Genomic DNA, 23,201 nt, shown 5'->3' with positions numbered 1-23,201 from the left:
TTCGTCTAAGGGAGCAGATCATCAAGGTCAACTAGCACCATCGCTAGGGCGGCCCTCAATGGGCCACCAACATCGTTGGCGACCTTCATGAGTCGGATCTGGTCCAACCCTCAAGGCTCGTCGCCACCCCAACCCTAGATCTACCCCCGTCAATCGTCGGCCACACGCACGTCACCATTGCCAACCGCCTGCTTCAGTTAGACTAAAGCCCCTGCCCCACGCCGGTGGGGAGTCATCTTGGGCCACCACACCAAAATTGTTGGAGTTGTCGTCTCGCACACATGCATACCAACTATTGCCATCCTACCACCTCGTTGGGGGGGCGCCACAACCAACACCAAATCAATATCAAAGACAATGGTGTCACATTTACAAATGTTCAAAAAAAGATCAACACATCCATAAAACATTAGTCTATGTTGTCACAAAATTTCAAATCAAAATTTAAAACATTGCTCGAGGTACGAAATAACAAATTTTACACTGAATAAAACATAACATAAGTTGGGCTTTAGATTTTAACCATTACCACATGATGTCAAGATTTTCATTTTTACATCTCACGCAACGTTTTGAAATTTTATATGAAATTTTGTGACAACACATATCTGTGTTGTGTCAGTGTGCTAGATTTTTTTTCTCAGATTTTATGAAACATTTTAAAAATGTAATATGACTGTGGTGCACCTGTAGCACCAGTGCACCAGATACATTACCAGCGGTAGAAACTAGCACCAAGCAACATTACCAGCGGTAGAAACTAGCACCAAGCAGCTGGTGTCCGAGGATTGGCATAAAAGACACCTCAGAAAGTTGGCAATGGCATTACAACTCACACCATTAGCTTTATGCAACACGACTGTAAATTCCAGTATTTGGTGCGAGGAAATTATTTCATAATTATCTGGTTCGCCAAAGATCTGTTCTCAAAGCAGTCACTGCAGGACCAGGAAACACCGAAAGAAATTCCAGAGTGGGAGCCAGCTAGCCCAAACTAGGCATCACGACCTCCTACATGATCCATGCCACAATGGTTGCAAAACAGTTCAATTTCCTTGCGCTTCCACTGGTCATCTACTGAATCCGAATGAATGTGTAGTGACCCTATATCCGGGACTTCTTCAATACCTTCAGCAGGCTGAGAAGGAGAGGAACCCTATTATAATTTCATCAATCTCCAGAAAATGAGGACGGCCTGGGTAAAAAAAAATACCTGCAGGAATTCTAGAAGGCACCACGCAAGGTAATTTATGATCATAACGAGGCAAAACAGCTTGCCTGCCCAAGCTCCACATGTGAGGTATCTACAGCATTACGGAAACACAACGCCAGTGACTTCCTTTTGTGTTTGCATGCAAAACCATGGTGGTATTGCCCACACTTTGAAAAGTAGAATTAAAATCATTATATAGAATATAGAAAATATATACAGAGTTAGCCCTTTGACAGACAATATATGTAAGGACAGGTGGCAATCCAAAGGAAAAATCTGCTATCTTCAGTTACAACTACTCTGCAATGAGTGACAAAAGATGAATTTACAGTCCGTGTTCTGCCGATACTCACCGGGGAAGATGATCTAGCAAATTAGTGTTTGATGACTGCATTGCACGATCGTAGACGATCTCCGTTCTTTTCGCAACATCATCCCAACTATAGAGTTTTTTCATCTACAATGCACATTAAATTTGAATAAGCCCAAGACAACTTGCACGCCAATTTTCTACTAAAGGAAAAGCTGGTGCAGTAAGGTCAGCCAGGTGCATAGAATCAAAACTCACCCGGCGATGCATAATTTGGGGATCTATACCAGGCAGTATGTCGATAGCTTGCCTGACAGCCCGTACCATATCTTCTGGATCTGGTTCTGCAAGTACTATCATGTCATCTGGTAGAACCTGAAAAGGAGTAATTTCTCTGCAAATTGTCCAACTAGCTGAAATTTATGGCTCTCTACAAAAGAAACTTTGAAATCATAGAAGGGCATACCTCTGGAACCCCTCCGACTCTAGTGCTTACAGTCAAAAGCCCACAGCTTGCTGCTTCCAGAATGGCTATGCAAAATGCTTCTGTAAGCGAACTACAATAGCAAAGGTTAAGTTTCATGTCTCAGTATTTGCTATAGTTAATTGCATAACTGTCATAAACAAGGTTAACTTATCCACCTTCTAGTTTAATATTAGGATTATGTAAGTGAAAAGAAAACGAAACCAAAAGCTCTTTTCTTTCTGTTTGCATTAGATCCATGAAATATATACGTACTTATAATTTCACAAGAAACATTCTCACAACATCAGTATGTTTTATCAAGAGTCAATTAATCTGCTGGTGTCACAAGTTGGCATGAATGTTCACTTTGGTGCTACAAGTTGTGGGGTACATCAAAGTGGTGAATTAACTTGGCTCGATTGTGCATGTACGGTGGTTTTTTCAGTTTCATACGAACCAGGCGCTGACTAAGCAAGCCAGCGTGGCATGAGCTTTTACAAATAAGTCCGGCTTGGCTGTACAGGATGGCGTTTCTTTTTACGGTTATGACCTGTTTGTCTCGCCTCGATCTCTCGTCTTATTTCTCTTCTCTCGATCGTGTGAAGACGGCGGCGAACTGGAGGACGTCGTTGACTGGCGGTGTCGAGACAGCCCCTGTATACGGTAAGCACGGCTTCCAGTTTCTCCATACACCGCCCTTTGTCTCTCGTAGGCAGCCATGTATATGTATACGGACCTGTATATGTACTTGTAATGTGTGATGCCTTGTATTGATTCAGTCTAGAAACTCCCGATAGCAGACACAGTAACACAATGCCTTGCCTGATATTACGAGAACGACATAGCCATGCCGTTGTGGGTGACTTCCTGCCTCCCGCCCGCCTCCTGAACTGAAGATCGCCGTACACTTGTTGCTCTGGGCTTATCCTCCTGGTTGTGTTCCATCGACTTTTTGCTCTTGATTGCCTGAGTGCACAAGCGGGGTCCTCCTTTATTTTTTTCATGTGTGCTTGTAATCTGTGATGTGTTGTAGGCGCCCTTTGTATCATTTAACTTATCTGAATTTTTGGACAGTTGTTAACTGAAGATATGGACACTAGTTAACTGAATTTTTTGACACTTGCTAACTGAATTTTTTCGACACTTGTTAACTGAATTTTTTCGACGTCGACGATGGAGCCCCGCCTGCCGCTCATGTGGACCAGGAGGAGCGGAGATAAGTCGTATTCGACCTCGTCGCTGGGGTCGGTGGTGGCTGTTGCGTTCTTTGCCATTGTCGACATGTTCGGTGCGCGGCGGGCGATCAACTTCAGGGTGGTAGACTGAATTGTTTCGACACTTGTTAACTGAATTTTTTTGACACTTGTTAACTGAAGATTTGGACAGTTGTTAACTGAATATTTAAACAAGTTAACTGAATATGGATGAACACACTATGTACGTTGTGCTCTGTTCAACTTTAATAACTGAATATTTAAACAGGTTAATTGAATATGGGTGAACACACTATGTAGGCTGTGCTCTGTTCAGATTTAACATGACTGGAAACTAGCTCTTTGCAGTATGTTTCGAACTGAATATTAATTGTAATGGAGTGCTCATTGTTAACTGAATATGTTTGTGCATGTTTATCTGAATTATTTTGGCGCTACATGCATTGTAGGTGATTTTGATGGACTGTTCACTGTTGAGATTCATCACAAGGGATTTTTTTATGGAGCTGGCAGCAACAGGACCTACATGGACTATGAAATTATTGGTTTGACAGTTGTGATAGTGAACATGGTCTATATTGTGGATTGAAGATTTTCTTAAGCAGCTGGGGTATGACAGAGATAGTGGACAACATGATGTGTTCTGGTGTTAGGCATATGTACCAGAATTTCCACGAGTTACACAAGGGGGAACAATTAAAGAACAATATTTGGGCAATTGCAAGAGCCATAAACAATCCTACGTACATCAAAGCCATGGAAAATATGAAGGCAGACAGTGTGGGCGCATATAAATGGGTTAAGAAATGGCCTCCAAGGACTTGGATTAAAGCCTTTTTAATCCGTTTCCAAAATGTGACATCCTCCTAAATAACATGTCTGAAGTATTTAACAGGTTAGTTTGTAATATACTAATGAGCTTCAATTGTAATATGCCTATTTCAGTTTGTATTCTTCTATTAGTGAACTAACATGTATGTTTCTTCTTATGTCAGTTGGATATTGTCAGCAAGAGAGCTACCAATTTTATCCATGGTGGACAACATAAACAACAAGATAACAGCAAGGTTGTACAGCAAGCAGAAGGGAGTGGTCCTAGAAAGGAAATGGAGTGGTAGGTGCCCCAAAATTAAGGAGAAAGTTGACAAATTTACTGATTGGGCTGCTAACTGCATGGTATTTGGAGCTGGTCAAAAGGTTTTCAAAGTGGTCTCAGTGAACCATTCCTACATTGTGGACTTGAACATGGAAACTTGTGACTGCAAAAGATGGAACTTGTCAGGAATTCCATGTCATCATGCAATAGCTTGTGCTAGAGAGGAAAGAATTGATCCTACAACTCTAGTGCACAAGTGCTATTCTGTAGATACTTACAAAAAGCTTATGGATTGAACATAAAGCCAGTGAGAGACAAAGATCATTGGAGAAAGATGGATGGAGTTGATGTACATCCACCTGTGTACATAAAGGTCATGGGTAGGCCAAGGAGGAACAGAAAGAAAGATCCAGAGGAGAAGCAAATGAAAGACGGAGGGAAGAGACTAACAAAGCTTGGTGTGTCCATGCACTGCTCTTTATGTGGAAGAGCAGATCACAACAAGAAAGGGCACAACAAGTGAGAGGAGAACAATAGAGATGCACCTAAGCCTGTAGAAGATGATGGACAGGATGATGATGCACATGATTATGATGATTCTTCAATCATTTCAGTAAGTTGAAAGCAAATAATATTACTGCAATGTTTTCAGAATTTTAGTCCCTGCCTAGTAGACTAGACACTTTGTTTGCACTCTTTTCAGAACATAATGCCACACACAGTGCACACACACATGGATCCTACTCAAACACGAGGGTCAATGGTGTTTCTCATGCAACAAATGGTAAGAATTTTGTTTTTGTTCAAAACTGAATATTCTCAATTCACATCAAAACTGTATCTGAAAATTGCTACATTGTTTCATATACTTAGGAGAGGAGAGCATATGTGCCAGTTATGGATCTTGGACCTCTTCCAGAATCTTCTTTTGTTGCAAATGCTAGAGATACCATACCCCCTCCCAGGGTTACAACTACTATGGCAACAGGCAGGGTTAGAAGAAGAGGAGTGACAGAAGACATTCCTGAAGATGTTCCGGAAGCAAGCTACCAGGCAACTGAAAATGCAAGAGGGAGAAAGAGGAGACCAACTGGAACAGGAAGGGGAAATGTCACAGGAGTAGGCAGAGTACCTGGGAGAGGAGTATAGAGAGGAAATGTGAGAGTGACTAGAACAGGTAGTGGCAGAGGGACCGGGAGAGGTAACACTGGAGGAAGGACAGGACCAGGAGCTAGGTTGTGGAACATCATGTTTCCACCAGATGAACCAAGATCATATGTGCAAGCTGAGGAGTTCCCAGTGGCACAAAATGCACCTCAAGAGGAGTGGCCTGATGATTTTCAGACCTTGTAGACCAAGCTGCATATCTAATTAGTTCATGAATGAACTGAAATGCAATCAAGTTCATGTATGAACTTTTGTAATCTGCGTTATTAGAACTAAATTACCCCTTAGCTTAAGATGAAACATGTCATGAGCTGAACATATGTTTTGCTTGGATGTTTAAATGAACATGTATGAGTTTGTTATATGCTTTTGAAGATGACCAGTGTTGATACCTCTGAATGTGCTCTGTATGGTTTCTCTGAAACTGATTTTTTCAAAAATTTACTTCATTTAGTATTTGAACTCTTGCTGTGCACTTTCTGATACAAACCTTGCTGTGGAGTTTCTCATAGAAATTAGTCAAGCTGCAACAGATTTAACAGTACATGATGAAATGATCAAATGTATCACTTTGTTTAGCAACTATGCATAGATATATGTAATGTTCAGTGATGTTTCACATCTGAATTTTGGACAGTTGTTAACTGAATTTTTCGACACTTGCTAACTGAATTTTTCGACACTTATTAACTGAAATTTTCGACACTTGCTAACTGAAGATTTCGACACTTGTTAACTGAAGGTGGTTTCGGTAAAAGCTCATGCCATGCTGGCTTGCTTAGTCAGCGCCTGGTTCATATCAAACTGAGAAAAGCACCGTACATGCACAATCAAGCCAAGTTTTTTCACCACTTTGATGTACCCCACAACTTGTAGCACCAAAGTGAACATTCATGCCAAATTGTGACACCAACAGTCTAATTGACTCTTTTATTAAATGATATTCTACACATATGTTTGAAGAACCAGAGGCTCACAGGAACAATTCAATAATCTGGTACAAATATGACCAACTGCAGAAGAGGTCCAACAGATCCAAAGCGGCTCAAAATATCTGTTCAAGGAGAGCGCTAATCATTTCAAACATCCCAATACAACAATTTTAGCTACTCTGTTAATGATAGTGATCATTGCCACATACGCCTTGTGTTTTTAGAATTCATTGGACAGTTTGATAAAAGCAACTTCCTTTGTCACAACAAAGAAACTTAAAACTGGAACCTGACAAGACTATCTCAACACACCAGAGCATGCAATAGTCGATGATAAAGTAGACATACAGTAAGAACAGAGAAGGTCACATATATAACCAACAATCTAGATATTTTGAACACAAAAGAATGAAAACTCAGAAAGGTACCTGTTAAGAAATATATGACCAGATATCAGAACAGATCGTACTTGAGCATGAGGTACAGCCCCTAACATCTCAACTCTATCCTGAAGGGAGAACTTCTCTCTCATCTCTTCAAGTCGCACTCGTTTTGGACCATCACCTCCAACAATAAAGCGAACCTGACAAATCCATAGATTTACTAACTGAGGGAACATAATCCACAATAACTCCAAAAACAATATAGAGTAAGAAAGTAAAGATGCAAGATGATAACATACGAACCAAAACATTCTATCAAGCTGAACTGTAAGGCAACTTATTATATGTATCAGACCAGAAAGGATGACAGTGATGAAAATAGTATGTCTATATGCTGAATTACGAACTTGTTCCACCTTAGAACATACATACAGTTAACCTTTTCTTATTCCATGCATGGCTCATGCAAAGAGTGCTGTAGTTACTAACCCACCTTTGGAAATAGACGGCATACTTCTGGAATGACTTCAACAAGAAGGTCAGCACCTTTTCGATATACCAATCTACTTATCACAACAATAATGATTTCATCACAGCTTAAGCGGTTGGAGGGAGTAAACATTGCAGTATCCACTGCATTAGGAACCATGAAAACTTTGTCCGGGGATATCCCTGACCTCAAGACAGTGTTCTCTTTGCTTGTGTGAGACACACATATGGCCTGATCAATATCTGCAAGAGTAAACTGCAGCACCTTATTCATGTGAATGCTCCCAACATCAGCAAAACCATAAAGCGAGTGGTCTGTGAAGACAACTTTGTACCCCATCGTCCTAGCATGCATCAACGCTTCGTGGCACAGTGTTGAAAAGGCCTGATGTCCATGCACAACAGATATCCTCTCACGAATAAGAATGGTCCTTATGATTGGAAATGTCATGAATAATGTAGGTAGTGTATTCTGCATCAGGAATGGCCTCCACGGCACATAATAAACCTTCAAGCCACCAGTAACATATCGTACTCCAGAACGTTTTCCATATGCATGTGTCATGACAACAACCTATAAAATAACAAATTGAATTCGCTCAAAAAGTTTGTACAACCCAGAAATAGTAGCATAAAGTTACTTTGTACAGACTTATGCCCATTGTGTTCAAAAGAAGGTAAGGTCTCCAAAGCAATACATCCTCAAACAGAAAGTCCGAAAATCCCGTAAAAATGATGCATTCATGCAGAGTAATGAGAATGGACAAATGAAATGCATCACCAGTAGCTTATCTTACATTCTCCAACCATAAATGATGAAAGCAATAAATAGTTTATTCGGGAAAGACCTTATGGCCAAGCTTAAGGAGGCACTGCGATAGATAATAGATGTGGCTTTCCACACCGCCAAAGTTTGGGAAGAAAAAGTCAGACACCATCAAAATCCTGTGCTTTCTGCTTTGCCCATCCATTGCGTGTGAGATCTGAAATAGCAAAAGCCATGTAGAGTATCATATAACCGATTCAGTAAAGGAAAAGAGAGTATACACAACGCAAGCCAGTGAACTTTAAATCAGACTCATATTGTCATATTGTCCATATCGACACACCAGCCTCCTTTTTTGACACACCACGCCTAATCACTAGCGTAATTGAGAAAAAATGAACATGAAAAGGCTTTAAATTACAATAATTTTAAACATGAAAAGGTTTTAAATTACAATAATTTTGAACATGAAAAGATGTGGAATATCTAATGTTTATTGCCAACCAAAATAAATACTGGTTTGGCTGCACAATCTAGGAGATAGGTGGAGAAGGCGGAGGTTGTGCTCACCGGTGATGTGACGAGTACATGAAAGAAGAGGAGGATGCGGTGATGTGGATCTGGAGCGACGAGCTCATCAGTGTGGTGTCGGATGAAGACAGATAAGCAAAGGGTGGTGGAAGAGGATGAGGGGGCTGGCTAACCTTGGCCGACGGAGGAGGAGGAAGGCAACCGCCGGCCCGTCGCCGTCGCCGTCGCCGGAACGGACAGGAGCTTGGATGGGTTGTTCTGGCCCGGGGAATAAGCGGGGATCCCTGGTTACCCGGGAGAAATGCGTTTGGCACCGCACCACCGAGTAATGTGACCATTCTGCAAGATCAGAGCCGTCCGGAGCTCATCGGACGGTGGGCCTTTTTCGAGCGCTGTTAAAAAGGTTTTAACCAAAACCCTGGCACGAACCGCAAGCCCACCCCGGCCCAAAGGGAGAGGCGGCGCCGGTCCAAGCCCCCAGCCATGTCGCCGCAGCTCCTCCGTCGCTTCCCCTCCGCTGGCGCCCACCTCTGCCGCTACCAGGGGCACGGACACCGCCATCGCCGCCTCAGCTAGGCGTCGGAGGCGGCGGGAAGCTCCGGCTGGCGGCAGCAGCACGAGGAGGAGAGCAAGGCGATCAAGGTGTCGATGTGGAACTGCCACGTCCCCCAGAACGTCAACGTTTGTCGCGTCGCCCGGCGCGTCTCCGCCGCGCTCCGCGCTGCCGGCGTCCGCGGCGCGCTCTCCATCACCGCCTTCAGGACGTCCTCCAGCTCTCCCACGCTGCGCAGGAGACGCTCGTCGCCACCGGCGTCGTCATCTCCCACGTCCCAAGCAGTTGCGTCTTCCCGTCCCATCTCATTTCCGTTACATTCCCTTCTGTCTGTGCAATTCTCTATTAAGCTTTGTTTGGTACAAGAGTATTTAAGAAGTTTTGGGAGGAGGGGATTTGGGAGGATTCGGTGAATCCCTCCCTTTCACCCAATCCTCTCAAATCCCCCGAATCCTTAAACCCCCTACATACCTTTATTATTTGGTACACAAGGATTGATACATAGGGTTTGCAATATTATTATGCTATAATTAAAAATGTAATTTTTACTACTTCAAAAGCTCACAGAAGAAATGTATTTGCAACAAAGGCGCACGCAACTAGATTAGGCAAAACAACAGCTCATATAATTTGTTACAAGTACTATCAACGATTCAAATGAAAACGATGCATGCATACATGCCTCGGTCCAAATGAAAATATGACACATTCCACGGTCCAAATGAAAAATATAAGATGTTCGATCAACGAAAGTCAACTGTTCATCACAACATGAACACATGGATCATTTGAGACGCAACTTCTACTACCACACATGTAGTCAACTAAACTCTATACACAATTGCCGAGTACTGCTACAATACTATGCTAAGTTGCTAACATTATCATATCATTTTGTAGCCATGGTAACATTTCATTTTTTTTGTTTTTGTTTTTGTTTTTATTTCTCTATGACTCAAAGGGGTTTCAAATTTTCGGTCAACGACCACTTCTTTTTCGTGTCCGCTCTGTATTTTCTCTGTGTCTGTTTCCGGTAGTATCTGTTTCTGTATTCATTTCTGGAGTTTGTATATTTGTTTCCGCTTCCGCAATCTAGGTCAAGCCTATTTAGTAAAAACAATTTCCAGAAATAATAACTATGTTTTCGTAAAATGATCTAGTACTAAGAACCAAAAATTGATTAGCTTAAGCAAGTGCAGAATGAAAATGAAAATGGAGTTCTGTTCATAAAACTAGATATTATAAAATGAAAATGAAGAAGCACGGTAGCGCTCTCTTCGTATTCGGCGGCAGAATTGAGAAAGATCTCACGGATCCCAGCATTGGGCCTAATAGCATATCTCAACCTATGTCCAGAAACCCACTGAATCTGCAAATCTGACAAGAAATCATCTGTCTCTGTGTACAGGGAAGATGAAAAGGTGTACATGTCCCTTGTTCTTGTCCAGAAATCCATCGATCTGCGTGGGGATACAACAACCTGTGCGAGGCCATAAATTAAACTAGAACCAAAATAATACCCCCAACCCATGACACTAGGGAACAAACAGTGCTCCAGATCGATGGATTCTGTCAGACAAAACCACACTCTCTTGCTTCTAGTCCAGAACTTTGGGATTTTTTATTTTAGTTGATAGATAAAACTAAGCATTGTTCATGTGCAAAAGTTCATCCAGGGACCTTGATTTACTGTCAATGTAAAAGCTCATCCAGAAACAACTTAATTTCTGTTAACATTCACTCATATCCAAATTCAAATCAATGGACTTGTTCTCACAAGAGCCGGGTTCCGCTGATTTTCAGGAGAGGAGAGGGATGGCCATGGAGGCAGCCAGTCTCATCCACGGACCCAGTAAACTGCTGCAGATAGGAGCCATGGCCGCTGGGTGCAGGATGAGGAGCAAGAAGAGCCAGTCCTAGGGTTTGCAGGGGAGGGAATGGAGAAGTGGAGAAATCACCTCGGGAATAACCGGCGGAGGAGGACGTTGACGCTCTAGCGGCGACGGGGCGGTGAAGATCCGGCGGCGGGGCGCCTCCTCTCAGTGGCGGCGGGGGCTTCGCTTTGCCCGTCCCGTTCCGACGACGGCGGTGCGACGAGGAGGCTGCGGCCGACGGCGACGCGACGAGGAGGACGCTGCTGTCGACGGCGACGCGAGCATATGATTGATACTTATACGTCAGTAATGTATACCAGAACGGCGGTGGTTGCAACGAAAGAAAAAAATCATAATCTTTAATAAACTTATATTTTCTTTATGGACTGCGTTTTGATTATTATATGCATTCCCTAAAGACAATTTATATCCATCGACACGTAGGTTATATGTTTTTGATGTATGTGTCCTAACTTGTGTATCTATATTAGTTTTGTAGTTTTCACGTTTTCATAGTCAGTCATTATAGTTTTATGAGAGACACAAACAAAGTTAAATTTAATTTTGTAACAAACATATCAAACATCATATCCGGCAAGGCGTGCATATCGGTTCACACAGCAACAGCATGCATGCAAGCTAACATCGTCCGCATGATGACTCGGAGATATTTTCCACTCCTCAAACTCAATCAATTGATATCCTAGTATAGTTCATTTATTGTCATATATAACATGTAGGAGGTGCTTGTTTCAGCTTTTTCGTCCGTCATCTATTTACGACGTAAACAAAAAGTGTTAGGGGCATTTGGTTGTGTTTGTCCGTAATCAACTCCCTTCGTAATCACGTCCACGCTAGCTAAAGGTTGATACCCCCCACCCATAAGGGTTCCCTCATAGCATCTTCAGCCGTTCTGTGACGCCCTCGGTTTAATCGTACGCTAATCATATACGCAAATGCGTACGATCAAACTCAATGACTCATGAGAAGATATCACAACACAACTCTAGACACAAATAAAACATACAAGCTTCATATTACAAGCCAGGGGCCTCGAGGGCTAGAATACAGAAGCTCGATAAACACTCGAGTCAGCGGAAGCAACAATATATGAGTACAGACATTAAACATGGAGTGCCTTAGAGAAGGCTAGCACAAAAGATACACGATCGAAGGAGGCGAGGCCTCCTGCCTGGGAACCTCCTAAACTACTCCTGGTCTTCAGCGACCTCCACGCAGCAACAGGCTCCGTCGGGATAGCAGTCGTCGTCGGCGGGATACTCCATCTCCTGGGCTCCATCACCTGATCGCAGCAACGGATCAAGGGGACAAAGGGGGAGCAAAGCAACGATGAATACTCATTCAAAGTACTCGCAAGACTTATATCAGAACTATACTAAGTATGCAACAGTATCAAAGGAAGGGGTTTATATGTGGACTGACTTCAGCAATGCGAGAAAGAGAAGGAAAGCCTAGTCCTATCGAAGACTAGCATCTTCAGGGGGTCTTGCAGCAATAGACGAGAGTAGAACAGGAACACAAATAAAAGTCATAGTGTTGCAGCAATAATAATATGAGGTCACGCCCAGAGATCCTTCCTCGACTCCCTGCGAGGAAGCAATCCCAGGGCAAACATTCCAGTTAAGTAACAGTTGTAGTATTGAGGAAAGTTGTATGGGAAACAAAAAAATTCCTACGCACACGAATACCTATCATGGTGATGTCCATCTACGAGTGGAGATTAGATCTATATACCTTTGTAGATCGCTCAGCGGGGAGCGTTAAGAAACGCGATTGATGTAGTGGAACGTCTTCATCTCCCTCGAACCGTCCCACGAACCGTCCCGCGATCCGTCCCACGATTCGTTCCGATCTAGCGCCGAACGGACGTCACCTCCGCGTTCAGCACACGTACAGCTCGACGATGATCTCGGCCTTCTTGATCCAGCAAGCAAGGCGGAGAAGTAGATGAGTTCTCCGGCAGCGTGACGGCGCTCCGGTGGTGGTGATGATCTACTCCTGCACGGCTCCGCCCGAGCTCCGCAGAAATCCGATCTAGAGGTAAAACTGTGTGGTATAGGCTAGAGTTGCACGTGGCAAAGTTGTGTCTCAAAAGGCCCTAAACCACCACTATATATAGGAGGGAGGGGGAGGGGCTAGCCTTGAGGCACAAGGCCTCAAGGTGCGCCGCCCGCCGGAAGGAGGACTCCTCCTCCAATTCGGTTTGGGAAGGAGGAGTCCTCCTCTTCCTTCCCACCTCCCTCTTTCCTTTTTCTTTTTCTTTTCTTTTGGTATTTTCTTATGTGGCGCCATAGCCCTCTTGGGCTGACTCCACCAGCCCAATAAGGACTTGTGGCGCCACCCTAGGGCCTTGGGCTCACTTCCGAGTGGGTGGGCCCCTCCCGGTAAACACCCGGAACCCATTCGTCACTCCCGGTACACTGCCGGAATTGCTCGAAACTTTCCGTTGACCAAATGAAACCATCCTATATATCAATCTTCGTTTCCGGACCATTCCGGAAACCCTCGTGACGTATGTGATCTCATCCGGGACTCCGAACAACATTCGGTAACCACATATATAACTCAACTATACTAAAACATCATCAAACCTTAAGTGTGCACACCCTACGGGTTTGAGAACTATGTAGACATGACCCGAGGCACTCCTCGGTCAATATCCAATAGCGGGACCTGGATGCCCATATTGGATCCTACATATTATCCAAAGATCTTATCGGTTGAATCTCGGTGTCAAGGATTCATATAATCACGTATGTCATTCCCTTTGTCCTTCGGTATGTTACTTGCTCGAGATTCGATCGTCGGTATCCGCATACCTATTCCAATCTCGTTACCGGCAAGTCTCTTTACTCGTTCCGTAATACAAGATCTCGTGACTTACACTTAGTCACATTGCTTGCAAGGCTTGTGTGTGATGTTGTATTACAGAGTGGGCCCCGATATACCTCTCCGTCACACGGAGTGACAAATCCCAGTCTTGATCCAAACTAACTCAACGGACACCTTTGGAGATACCTATAGAGCACCTTTATAGTCACCCAGTTACGTTGCGACATTTGATGCACACAAGGTATTCCTCCGGTGCCAGTGAGTTATATGATCTCATGGTCATAGGAATAAATACTTGACACGCATAAAACAATAGCAATAAAATGACACGATCAATATGCTACATTTATAGTTTGGGTCTAGTCCATCACATGATTCTCCTAATGATGTGATCCAGTTATCAAGCAAGAACACTTGCACATAGTCAGAAAACCTTGATTATCCTTGATCAACTGGCTAGCCAACTAGAGGCTTGCTAGGGACATTGTTTTGTCTATGTATCCACACATGTATCTATGTTTTCATTCAATACAATTAGCATGGATAATAAACGATTATCTTTAAACAGGAAATATAATAATAACTATTTATCATTGCCTCTAGGGCATATTTCCAACAGTCTCCCACTTGCACTAGAGTCAATAATCTAGTCCTCACATCGCCATGCGATTTACATTGTAATAAATCTAACACCCATACATTTCTAGTGTTGATCATGTTTTGCATGTGGAAGAGGTTTAGTCAGTGGGTGTGCTACATTCAGATCCGTGTGCACTTTGCAAATATAGTCGTGGATGAGGTTGAAGCGTCATTTGATGTGTGTGGTCTTCTTGTGAAACATTGGTTCCTTTGCTAAGGCAATGGCACCAGTGTTGTCACAAAACAGAGTTATTGGATTTAGTGCGCTCGGCACAACTCCAAGATCCGTCATGAACTGCTTCAGCGAGACACCCTCCTTTGCTGCCTCCGAGGCAACCATGTACTCCGCTTCACATGTAGACTCTGCTACGACGCTTTGCTTGGAACCGCACCAGCTTACCGCACCCCCGTTAAGAATAAATATGTATCCGTCTTGCGACTTAGAGTCATCTGGATCGGTGTCGAAGCTTGCGTCGACGTAACCCTTTACGACGAGCTCTTTGTCACCTCGATAAACGAGAAACATTTCCTTAGTCCTTTTCAGGTACTTCAGAATATTCTTGACCGCCATCCAGTGATCCACTCCTGGATTACTCTGAAACCTGCCTGCCATACTTATGGCCAAGCTAACGTGTGGTCTAGTGCACAACATTGCATGCATGATAGAACCTATGGCTGAAGCATAGGGGACGGAACTCATTTGTTCTCTATCTTCTGTAGTTGCTGGGCATTGAGTCTTACTCAATTTTATACCTTGTAACACTGGCAAGAACCCTTTCTTGGACTGATCCATTTTGAACTTCTTCAAAACTTTATCAAGGTATGTGCTTTGTGAAAGTCCTATCAGGCGTCTCGATTTATCCCTATAGATCTTAATGCCTAGAATGTAAGCAGCTTCTCCTAGGTCCTTCATAGAGAAACTTTTATTCAAGTAATCCTTTATGCTCTCCAAAAAAACTTCACGTTGTTTCCAATCAGCAATATGTCATCCACATATAGTATTAGAAATGCCACATAGCTCCCACTCACTTTCTTGTAAATACAAGATTCGCCAACCACTTGTATAAACCCAAATGCTTTGATCACATCATCAAAGCGCTTATTCCAACTCCAAGATGATTGCACCAGTCCATAAATGGATCGCTGGAGCTTGCATACTTTGTTAGCATTCTTTGGATCGACAAAACCTTTGGGTTGCATCATATACAACTCTTCCTTAAGAAAACCGTTAAGGAACGCTGTTTTGACATCCATCTACCAGATTTCATAATCGAAAAATGCAGCTATTGCTAACATGATTCAGACGGACTTAAGCATCGCTACCGGTGAGAACGTCTCATCATAGTCAACTCCTTGAACTTATGAAAAAACCTTTGCCACAAGCCGAGCTTTATAAACGGTCACATTACCGTCCGCGTCCGTCTTCTTCTTAAAAATCCATTTGTTCTGAATAGCCTTGCGGCCTTCAGGTAGTACTTCCAAAGTCCACACTTTGTTTTCGTACATAGATCCTATCTCGGACTTCATGGCCTCCGGCCATTTGTTGGAATCCGGGCCCACCATTGCTTCTTCATAATTTGCAGGTTCATTGTTGTCTAACAACATAATTGATAAGATGGGATTATCGTACCACTCAGGAGTAGTACGCGATCTTGTCGACCTGCGAGGTCCGATAGGAACTTGATCTGAAGTTTCATGATCATCATCATCAACTTGCTCCTCAACCGTCATCGCAACGACACGGGTTTCCCCTTGCCCTGCGCCACAATCTGGAGGGACTAGAGGTTCGACAACCTCATCAAGTTCTATCTTCCTCCCACTCAATTCTTTCAAGAGAAACTCCTTCTCAAGAAAAGCTCTATTTTTAGCAACAAACACTTTGCCCTCGGATTTGAGATAGAAGGTGTACCCAACTGTCTCCTTTGGGTATCCTATGAAGACGCACTTTTCCGCTTTGGGTTCCACCTTTTCAGGCTGAAGCTTTTTGACATAAGCATCACATCCCCAAACTTTAAGAAACGACAACTTTGGTCTTTTGCCATACCACAGTTCGTATGGTGTCGTCTCAACGGATTTTGATGGTGCCCTATTTAAAGTGAATGCAGCTGTCTCTAATGCCTAACCCCAAAACGATAACGACAAATCAGTAAGAGACATCATAGATCGCACCATTTCTAACAAAGTACGATTACGACGTTCGAACACACCATTACGCTGTGGTGTTCCACACGGTGTCAATTGTGAAACAATTCCACATTGTCTTAAGTGAGCACCAAACTCCAAACTCAGATATTCACCCCCACGATCAGACCGTAGGAACTTGATCTTCTTGTTATGATGATTTTCAACTTCACTCTCAAACGTTTCAGACTTGCGCTTCATCAAGTAGACATAACCATATCTACTCAAATCATCAGTGAAGGTGATAAAATAACGATATCCACCTCGCGCCTCCACACTCATCGGACTGCACACATCGGTATGTACGATTTCCAACAAGTCACTTGCACGCTCCATTGTTCTGGAGAACGGAGTCTTAGTCATCTTGCCCATGAGGCATGGTTCGCGCGTGTCAAGTGAATCAAACTCAAGTGACTCCAAAAGTCCATCGGAATGGAGTTTCTTCATACGCTTTACATCAATATGACATAAGCGGCAGTGCCACAAAAACATGGCGCTGTCATTGTTAACTCTAACTCTTTTGGTCTCAATGTTATGTATATGTGTATCATCGCTATCTAGATTCAATATGAACAATCCTCTCACATTGGGTGCATGACCATAAAAGATACTACTCATAGAAATAGAACAACCATTATTCTCTGACTTAAACGAGTAACCGTCTCGCAATAAATAAGATCCAGCTATAATGTTCATGCTTAACGCAGACACTAAATAACAATTTTTTAAGTTCATAACTAATCCTGATGGTAACTGAAGTGAAACTGTACCGACGGCGATTGCATCAACCTTGGAACCATTTCCCATGCGCATCGTCACTTCATCCTTCGCCACCCTTCGTTTATTCCGCAGTTCCTGTTTCGAGTTGCAAATATGAGAAACAGAACCGGTATCGAATACTCAGGCACTACTACGAGAGTTGGTTAAGTACACATCAATAACATGTATATCGAATATACCTGATTTTTCCTTGGCCGCCTTCTTATTAGCCAAATACTTGGGGCAGTTGCGCTTCTAGTGACCCAGTCCCTTGCAATAATAACACTCTGTTTCAGGCTTAGGCCCATCCTTGGGTTTCTTCGTCGGATTGGCAACATGTTTGCCGCTCTTCTTGGAGTTACCCTTCTTGCCTTTGCCGTTTCTCTTGAAACTAGTGGTCTTATTGACCATCAACACTTGATGCTCTTTCCGGAGTTCTGACTCAGCGACTTTCAGCATCACGAATAACTCACCGGGTGACTTGTTCATACCTTGCATGTTATAGTACAACACAAAGCTCTTGTAGCTTGGTGGCAGTGATTGAAGAATTCTGTCAGTGATAGCCTCTTGCGGGAGTTCAATCCCCAGCTCAGCTAGACGGTTTGAGTATCCAGACATTTTGAGCACATGTTCAGTGACAGACGAATTCTCCTCCATCTTGCAAGCATAGAATTTATCGGAGGTCTCATACCTCTCGATCTGGGCATTCTTCTGAAAGATAAACTTCAACTCCTGGAACATCTCATATGCTCCATGACGCTCAAAGCAACGTTGAAGTCCCGGCTCTAAGCCATACAAGATTGCACATTGAACTACTGAGCAGTCCTCCTTATGTGTTAACCAGGCGTTCTTAACATCTCGGTCAGCCATAGTGGGTGGTTCATCTCCTAGCACAACATTAAGGACATAATCCTTCTTCCTAGATTGTAGGAGCAACTTAAGATTATGAGCCCAGTCTACAAAGTTGCTTCCATCATCTTTCAACTTAGCTTTCTCTAGGAAAGTATTAAAATTCAGGGTGACAGTTGCGTGAGCCATTGATCTACAACACAAATATTGCAAAGTGGACTTAGACTAGGTTAAGATAATTAGAGTTTAATAATCAAATTACTAATAAACTCCCACTCAAAAAGTACATCTCTCTAGTCATTTGAGTGGTACATGATTGATACGTCTCAAACGTATCTATAATTTTTGATGGTTCCATGCTGTTATCTTGTCATCTTTGGATGTTTTATGTACCTTTTATATCTTTTTTGGGACTAACTTATTAATTCATTGCCAAGTGCCAGTTCCTGTTTTTTCTGTGTTTTTGGCTTTTTTCAGATCTGATTTTGGAACGGAGTCCAAACGGAATAAAATCCCCGAAATAATTTTTTCCCGAACGGAAGAAGATCAGGGGACTTGTGGGCCAAACCAGGAGAGCTACAGGGATCCCACAAGCCCTGTAGCCGCCACCAGGGGGCGGCTAGCAGGCTTGTGGCCTCCCCGGCGCCCCTGACCTAGCTCCTTCGCCTATATATTTCCTAAAATACAGGAAAAAAAATCAGGGAATCCACGAAAACACTTTTCCGCCGCCGCAAGCTTCCGTTTCCGCGAGATCTCATGTGGAGACCCTTTCCGGTGCCCTGCCGGAGGGGACTTTGGAGCTGGAGGGCTTCTACATCAACATCATCGCCCCTCCAATGACTCGTGAGTAGTTCACTTCAGACCTACGGGTCCGTAGTTAGTAGCTAGATGTCTTCTTCTCTCTCTTGGATCTTCAATACAAAGTTCTCCATGATCTTCATGGAGATCTATCCGATGTAATCCTCTTTGGCGGTGTGTTTGTCGAGATCCTATGAATTGTGGATTTGTGATCAGATTATCTATGATATATATTTGAGTCTTTGCTGATTTATTATATGCGTGATTTGATATCCTTGTAAGTCTCTCCGAGTCTTGGGTTTTGTTTGGCCAACTAGATCTATGATTCTTGCAATGGGAGAAGTGCTTGGTTTTGGGTTCTTACCGTGTGGTGACCTTTCCCAGTGACAGTAGGGGCAGCAAGGCACACATCGTGTAGTTGCCATCAAGGGTAACAAGGTGGGCTTTGTCGTAGATATGAGATTGTCCATCTACATCATGTCCTCTTGCTTAAGGCGTTACTCTGTTCTTTTGGACTTAATACACTAGATGCATGCTGGATAGCGATCGACGTGTGGAGTAATAGTAGTAGATGCAGAAAGTATCGGTCTACTTGTTTTGGACGTGATGCATATAGATATAATCATTGCCATAGATGACGTCATGATCGACTTTGCGCGGTTCTATCAATTGCTCGACAGTAATTTGTTCACCCACCGTCTATTTGCTTTCATGAGAGAAGCCACTAGTAAACACTACGGCCCCTGGGTCTATTCACACCTATCGTTTCCACTTTTGCTTTTACTTCGCTTTGTTACTTTGTTGCTTTCAGTTCTCACTTGACAAACAATCTATAAGGGATTGACAACCCCTTCATAGCGTTGGGAGCAAGCTTTTGTGTTTGTGCAGGCACTTGTGATACTCCTTCACTAGATCGATACCTTGGTTCTCAAAACTGAGGGAAATACTTACCACCACTGCGCTACATCACCCTTTCCGCTTCGAGGGAACACCAACGCAAGGCTCCAAGGCCACGGGGGAAATCCTTTGCATATTTGCCTAGGAAGTCCCTTAAGGCGTAGCCGTAGCAGAAGGATTCCTGGTGCCGTTGCTGAGGAGTATCAAGACAAGAACAGTCTCCCGTCAGCATGTTTCTGGCGCCATTGGAAGGTCTTTTGTTGCAGTAGCAGAAGTATTTCTGGCGCCGTTGCCGGGGAAGGAGAGATCTATCCAAGTAGGTCTCACAAACTCATTTCGTGCATTTACTTTTTTGCCAGTTGCCTCTCGTTTTCCTCTCCCCCACTTCACATTCGCCGTTTTCATTTGCCTTTCTCCTTTGCCGCTTTCTTTTGCCTTTTTGCTGTTTTCCTTTGCCGGTTTTCTTGCTTGCTTGTGTGCTTGCTTTTTTGTTGAAGTCATCATGGCTGAAAACACCAAACTTTGCGACTTCTCGAGCACTAATAATAATGATTTTATTAGTACTCCGATTGCTCCCGCCACTAGTGCGGAATCGTATGAAATCAACGCAGCTTTGCTGAATCTTGTTATGAAAGAGCAATTCTCTGGCCTTCCTAGTGAAGATGCCGCATCCCATCTCAATACCTTCATTGAGCTTTGTGATATGCAAAAGAAAAGAGATGTGGATAATGACGTGATTAAGTTGAAGCTTTTTTCCTTTCTCGTTGCGAGATCGCGCAAAAACTTGGTTTTCTTCTTTGCCTAAAAATAGTATCGATTCTTGGGATAAGTGCAAAGATGCTTACATATCCAAGTATTTTCCGCCGTCTAAGATCATCTCCTTACGTAACGATATCATGAATTTCAAGCAACTTGATCATGAACACGTTGCACAATCTTGGGAGAGGATGAAGCTTATGATTAGAAATTGTCCCGCTCATGGCTTGAGTTTGTGGATGATTATACAAATCTTTTACGATGGCTTGAATTTTGCTTCTCGCAATATCTTGGACTCCGCCTCAGGTGGAACGTTCATGGAAATCACGTTAGGAGACGCTACAAAACTCCTAGATAATAGCATGACCCACTACTCTCAGTGGCACACTGAAAGGTCACCTGCTAACAAAAAGGTACACGCTATAGAAGAAATTAACTTGCTTAGTGCTAAGATGGACGAGTTGATGAATTTGGTTGCTAGTAGAAACGCTACTGTAGATCCTAATGACATGTCACTATCTTCCTTGATTGAGAGTAGCAACGCTACACTACTAGGAAAACGGTTTTTAACAACGGTATATGTGGTCGTTAAAGGTTGAATTGTGGTCGTTAAAGGTCATTAACGACCACAATTTTCTGGTCGTAGTAGGCTCCGTCGTTAAAAGTATAACGACCACATACCTTTAGTGGTCGTTATTCTTGTAACGGCGGGATGGTGTGCGGTCGTAAATCCAACGGAAACAACGACCACAATTGTAGTATTGACGACCACATTTGTGGTCGCTAATAATATCATCATGCTGACCAAAGTATCATTGCCGACCACTCTTTTCACACTTCGATATCCTTCAAAACCACTTATATTTAGTATAATTTTCCGTTCAGCGATCACTTCATGCATCATCCAATATTTCAATATTAACACCCACATTATAATAGAAACCAAGGAATATGAATTGAAAGGATCATAACCTCTTTTATTAATAGAAATACCAATATTCTGACATACAATTCTGAAATTAAAGATTTGAGTCAAAAACACTCCTTATATGACCAATGTACTTCATCATACCTATTTAGAAACCAAGACAACTATAAAACATCATATATATTAATCTTCAGTCAAGGTACACTTCTTTGCCTAAATGGATATCATTTTCCATCAGCGATTACAATGCCTCCTCATGCTTCTATGTACTATGATGGACTGATCCCTAATTCTTTTATGTACTAAGACGGACCATCAGTCCTACAAAATGTTGAGTAGTTTATGAAAGTCAGCCCATGTAAATAAATTGCCACAAATTATACTCAAATATAAGAACAACTTACTTGATAAGGTGGCTTGTAAGAACTAACACTTACTGATCTACGAGACACAATACGCTTAATTTTTGACACTTCTTACACCATGCCACTGGACTTTTCTTCAAGAACTTGTCTCGCTTGCTCACAAGCTTGTAATTTAGAAACCAATGAAGCCTTACATAATGCTGGTCCTCGCAAATTTCTTTCTCTTATTCCCACATATATATCTGGAGATAAAATACCATTGGCAAATTACTAACCAAAAACACTCTCTAGAACAACCAATATAATTGTTCATAAGTACCCCAAAAAATAAGTAACAACCAATCAATATTTTCTATTTACTCGTGAGACACCATCACAAGTCATTATCATCCTTCACCAATGCCTTGTGATATTTCTTTTACGGTGGACCATCCGTTCTAGAAAATATATTAACGATTTATAAGTCAGTACATATACAGGAGATAGAACATAGGATACTATCATAAAGGAACAAATTTGCACTTGAATTCTTCTATAATCCTTATCATTATGCGACAAAGACAAACTATTTCAAGCAAAGATAAACTCGAATGTTTCTTGTCTAATTCGAGCAAAACTTGAGTTATTTTATTTCTCAGGAAAAAATGAAAAAAATTAGTTGTTGTTATATACGCAACTAATTTTTTAATAGATATACCCAACAAATTAACATCAAAAATTATTATCATCTGCTTAAAAAAACTACCGTTCTTCTTTAAAGGAACTACCATTCTGCTTAAAAGAAAAACTTACAATTGCCTCGCCCTCGAGCATGGGAACTCCACGATGGACCATGTATTGCGCGTCTACAATGGCAATCACGGGATTCTACCAAATTAAATGAAAAGAGAAAAAATTATACATCAAGGAATACATGACTATATATAGCACATGATATATTTTCACGTGTTGTTGGTCAATAATTAGGCAATGCATACATGGACACATCTCCAGATGTAGGCGTCAATAGGCCATCCATGAACGTGGTCATTCTGAAACTCCAACTCGTTAACTCTTCTTTTCAGCTCACACAACCCGAAATTATCAATCATGTATAGGTTAACAATAATCAACAGCCAAACACATTGTCCTCACTTTAGTCCAGGCAAGTCAAAAAATGTCTTTCTGCTAGGAAGTGTACGC

General features: G+C 42.5%; 2 protein-coding genes across 8 annotated transcripts; one reads left to right on the top strand and one right to left on the bottom strand.

Moving 5' to 3' along the window:
- Positions 1-754: 754 nt before the first annotated feature.
- On the bottom strand, positions 755-11,347 carry LOC123395441 (phosphatidylinositol N-acetylglucosaminyltransferase subunit A-like). Of its 7 annotated transcripts, none has more exons than XM_045090441.1 (10): positions 8,741-9,001; positions 8,119-8,253; positions 7,599-7,844; positions 7,275-7,526; positions 6,827-6,981; positions 1,990-2,080; positions 1,782-1,898; positions 1,567-1,670; positions 1,214-1,304; positions 755-1,138 (listed from the first exon to the last, which is right to left on the bottom strand). In XM_045090441.1, exons 1-10 carry the CDS (start codon positions 8,903-8,905, stop codon positions 995-997), a joined length of 1,500 nt encoding a protein of 499 aa, XP_044946376.1. In that variant the 5' UTR covers positions 8,906-9,001; the 3' UTR covers positions 755-994. The 7 variants fall into 7 exon arrangements, with proteins under 7 accessions (XP_044946376.1, XP_044946378.1, XP_044946379.1 ...); XM_045090443.1 differs by adding an exon at positions 8,607-8,656 and having other exon boundaries at positions 7,275-7,844; positions 8,741-8,823; XM_045090444.1 differs by lacking the exon at positions 8,741-9,001 and adding an exon at positions 11,079-11,347 and having other exon boundaries at positions 7,275-7,844.
- LOC123395442 lies at positions 9,128-11,072 on the top strand. The gene is made up of 2 exons (XM_045090447.1): positions 9,128-9,404; positions 10,924-11,072. The coding sequence occupies exons 1-2, from the start codon at positions 9,216-9,218 to the stop codon at positions 11,038-11,040; spliced, it is 306 nt and encodes a 101-aa protein (XP_044946382.1). The 5' UTR covers positions 9,128-9,215; the 3' UTR covers positions 11,041-11,072.
- Positions 11,348-23,201: the final 11,854 nt, after the last annotated feature.

Source organism: Hordeum vulgare, chromosome 5H, assembly GCF_904849725.1.
Source record: "Hordeum vulgare subsp. vulgare chromosome 5H, MorexV3_pseudomolecules_assembly, whole genome shotgun sequence".
NCBI lineage: Eukaryota > Viridiplantae > Streptophyta > Magnoliopsida > Poales > Poaceae > Hordeum > Hordeum vulgare.
The sequence above is the reverse complement of the archived record's forward strand: the minus strand, read 5'-3'. Positions and strand labels throughout refer to the sequence as shown.

Excerpts from the sequence above, each read along its gene's own strand:
- LOC123395442 (XM_045090447.1), top strand. The coding sequence starts at position 9,216 with ATGTGGAACTGCCACGTCCCCCAGAACGTCAACGTTTGTCGCGTCGCC. Across the intron at positions 9,405-10,923 it reads CATCTCCCACGTCCCAAGCA|GAGAGGAGAGGGATGGCCAT; the intron begins GTTGCGTCTTCC and ends GCTGATTTTCAG.
- LOC123395441 (XM_045090439.1), bottom strand. The coding sequence starts at position 8,905 with ATGGTCACATTACTCGGTGGTGCGGTGCCAAACGCATTTCTCCCGGGT. Across the intron at positions 1,899-1,989 it reads GAGTCGGAGGGGTTCCAGAG|GTTCTACCAGATGACATGAT; the intron begins GTATGCCCTTCT and ends ACTCCTTTTCAG. Across the intron at positions 1,139-1,213 it reads GCCTTCTAGAATTCCTGCAG|CCTGCTGAAGGTATTGAAGA; the intron begins GTATTTTTTTTT and ends TCTCCTTCTCAG.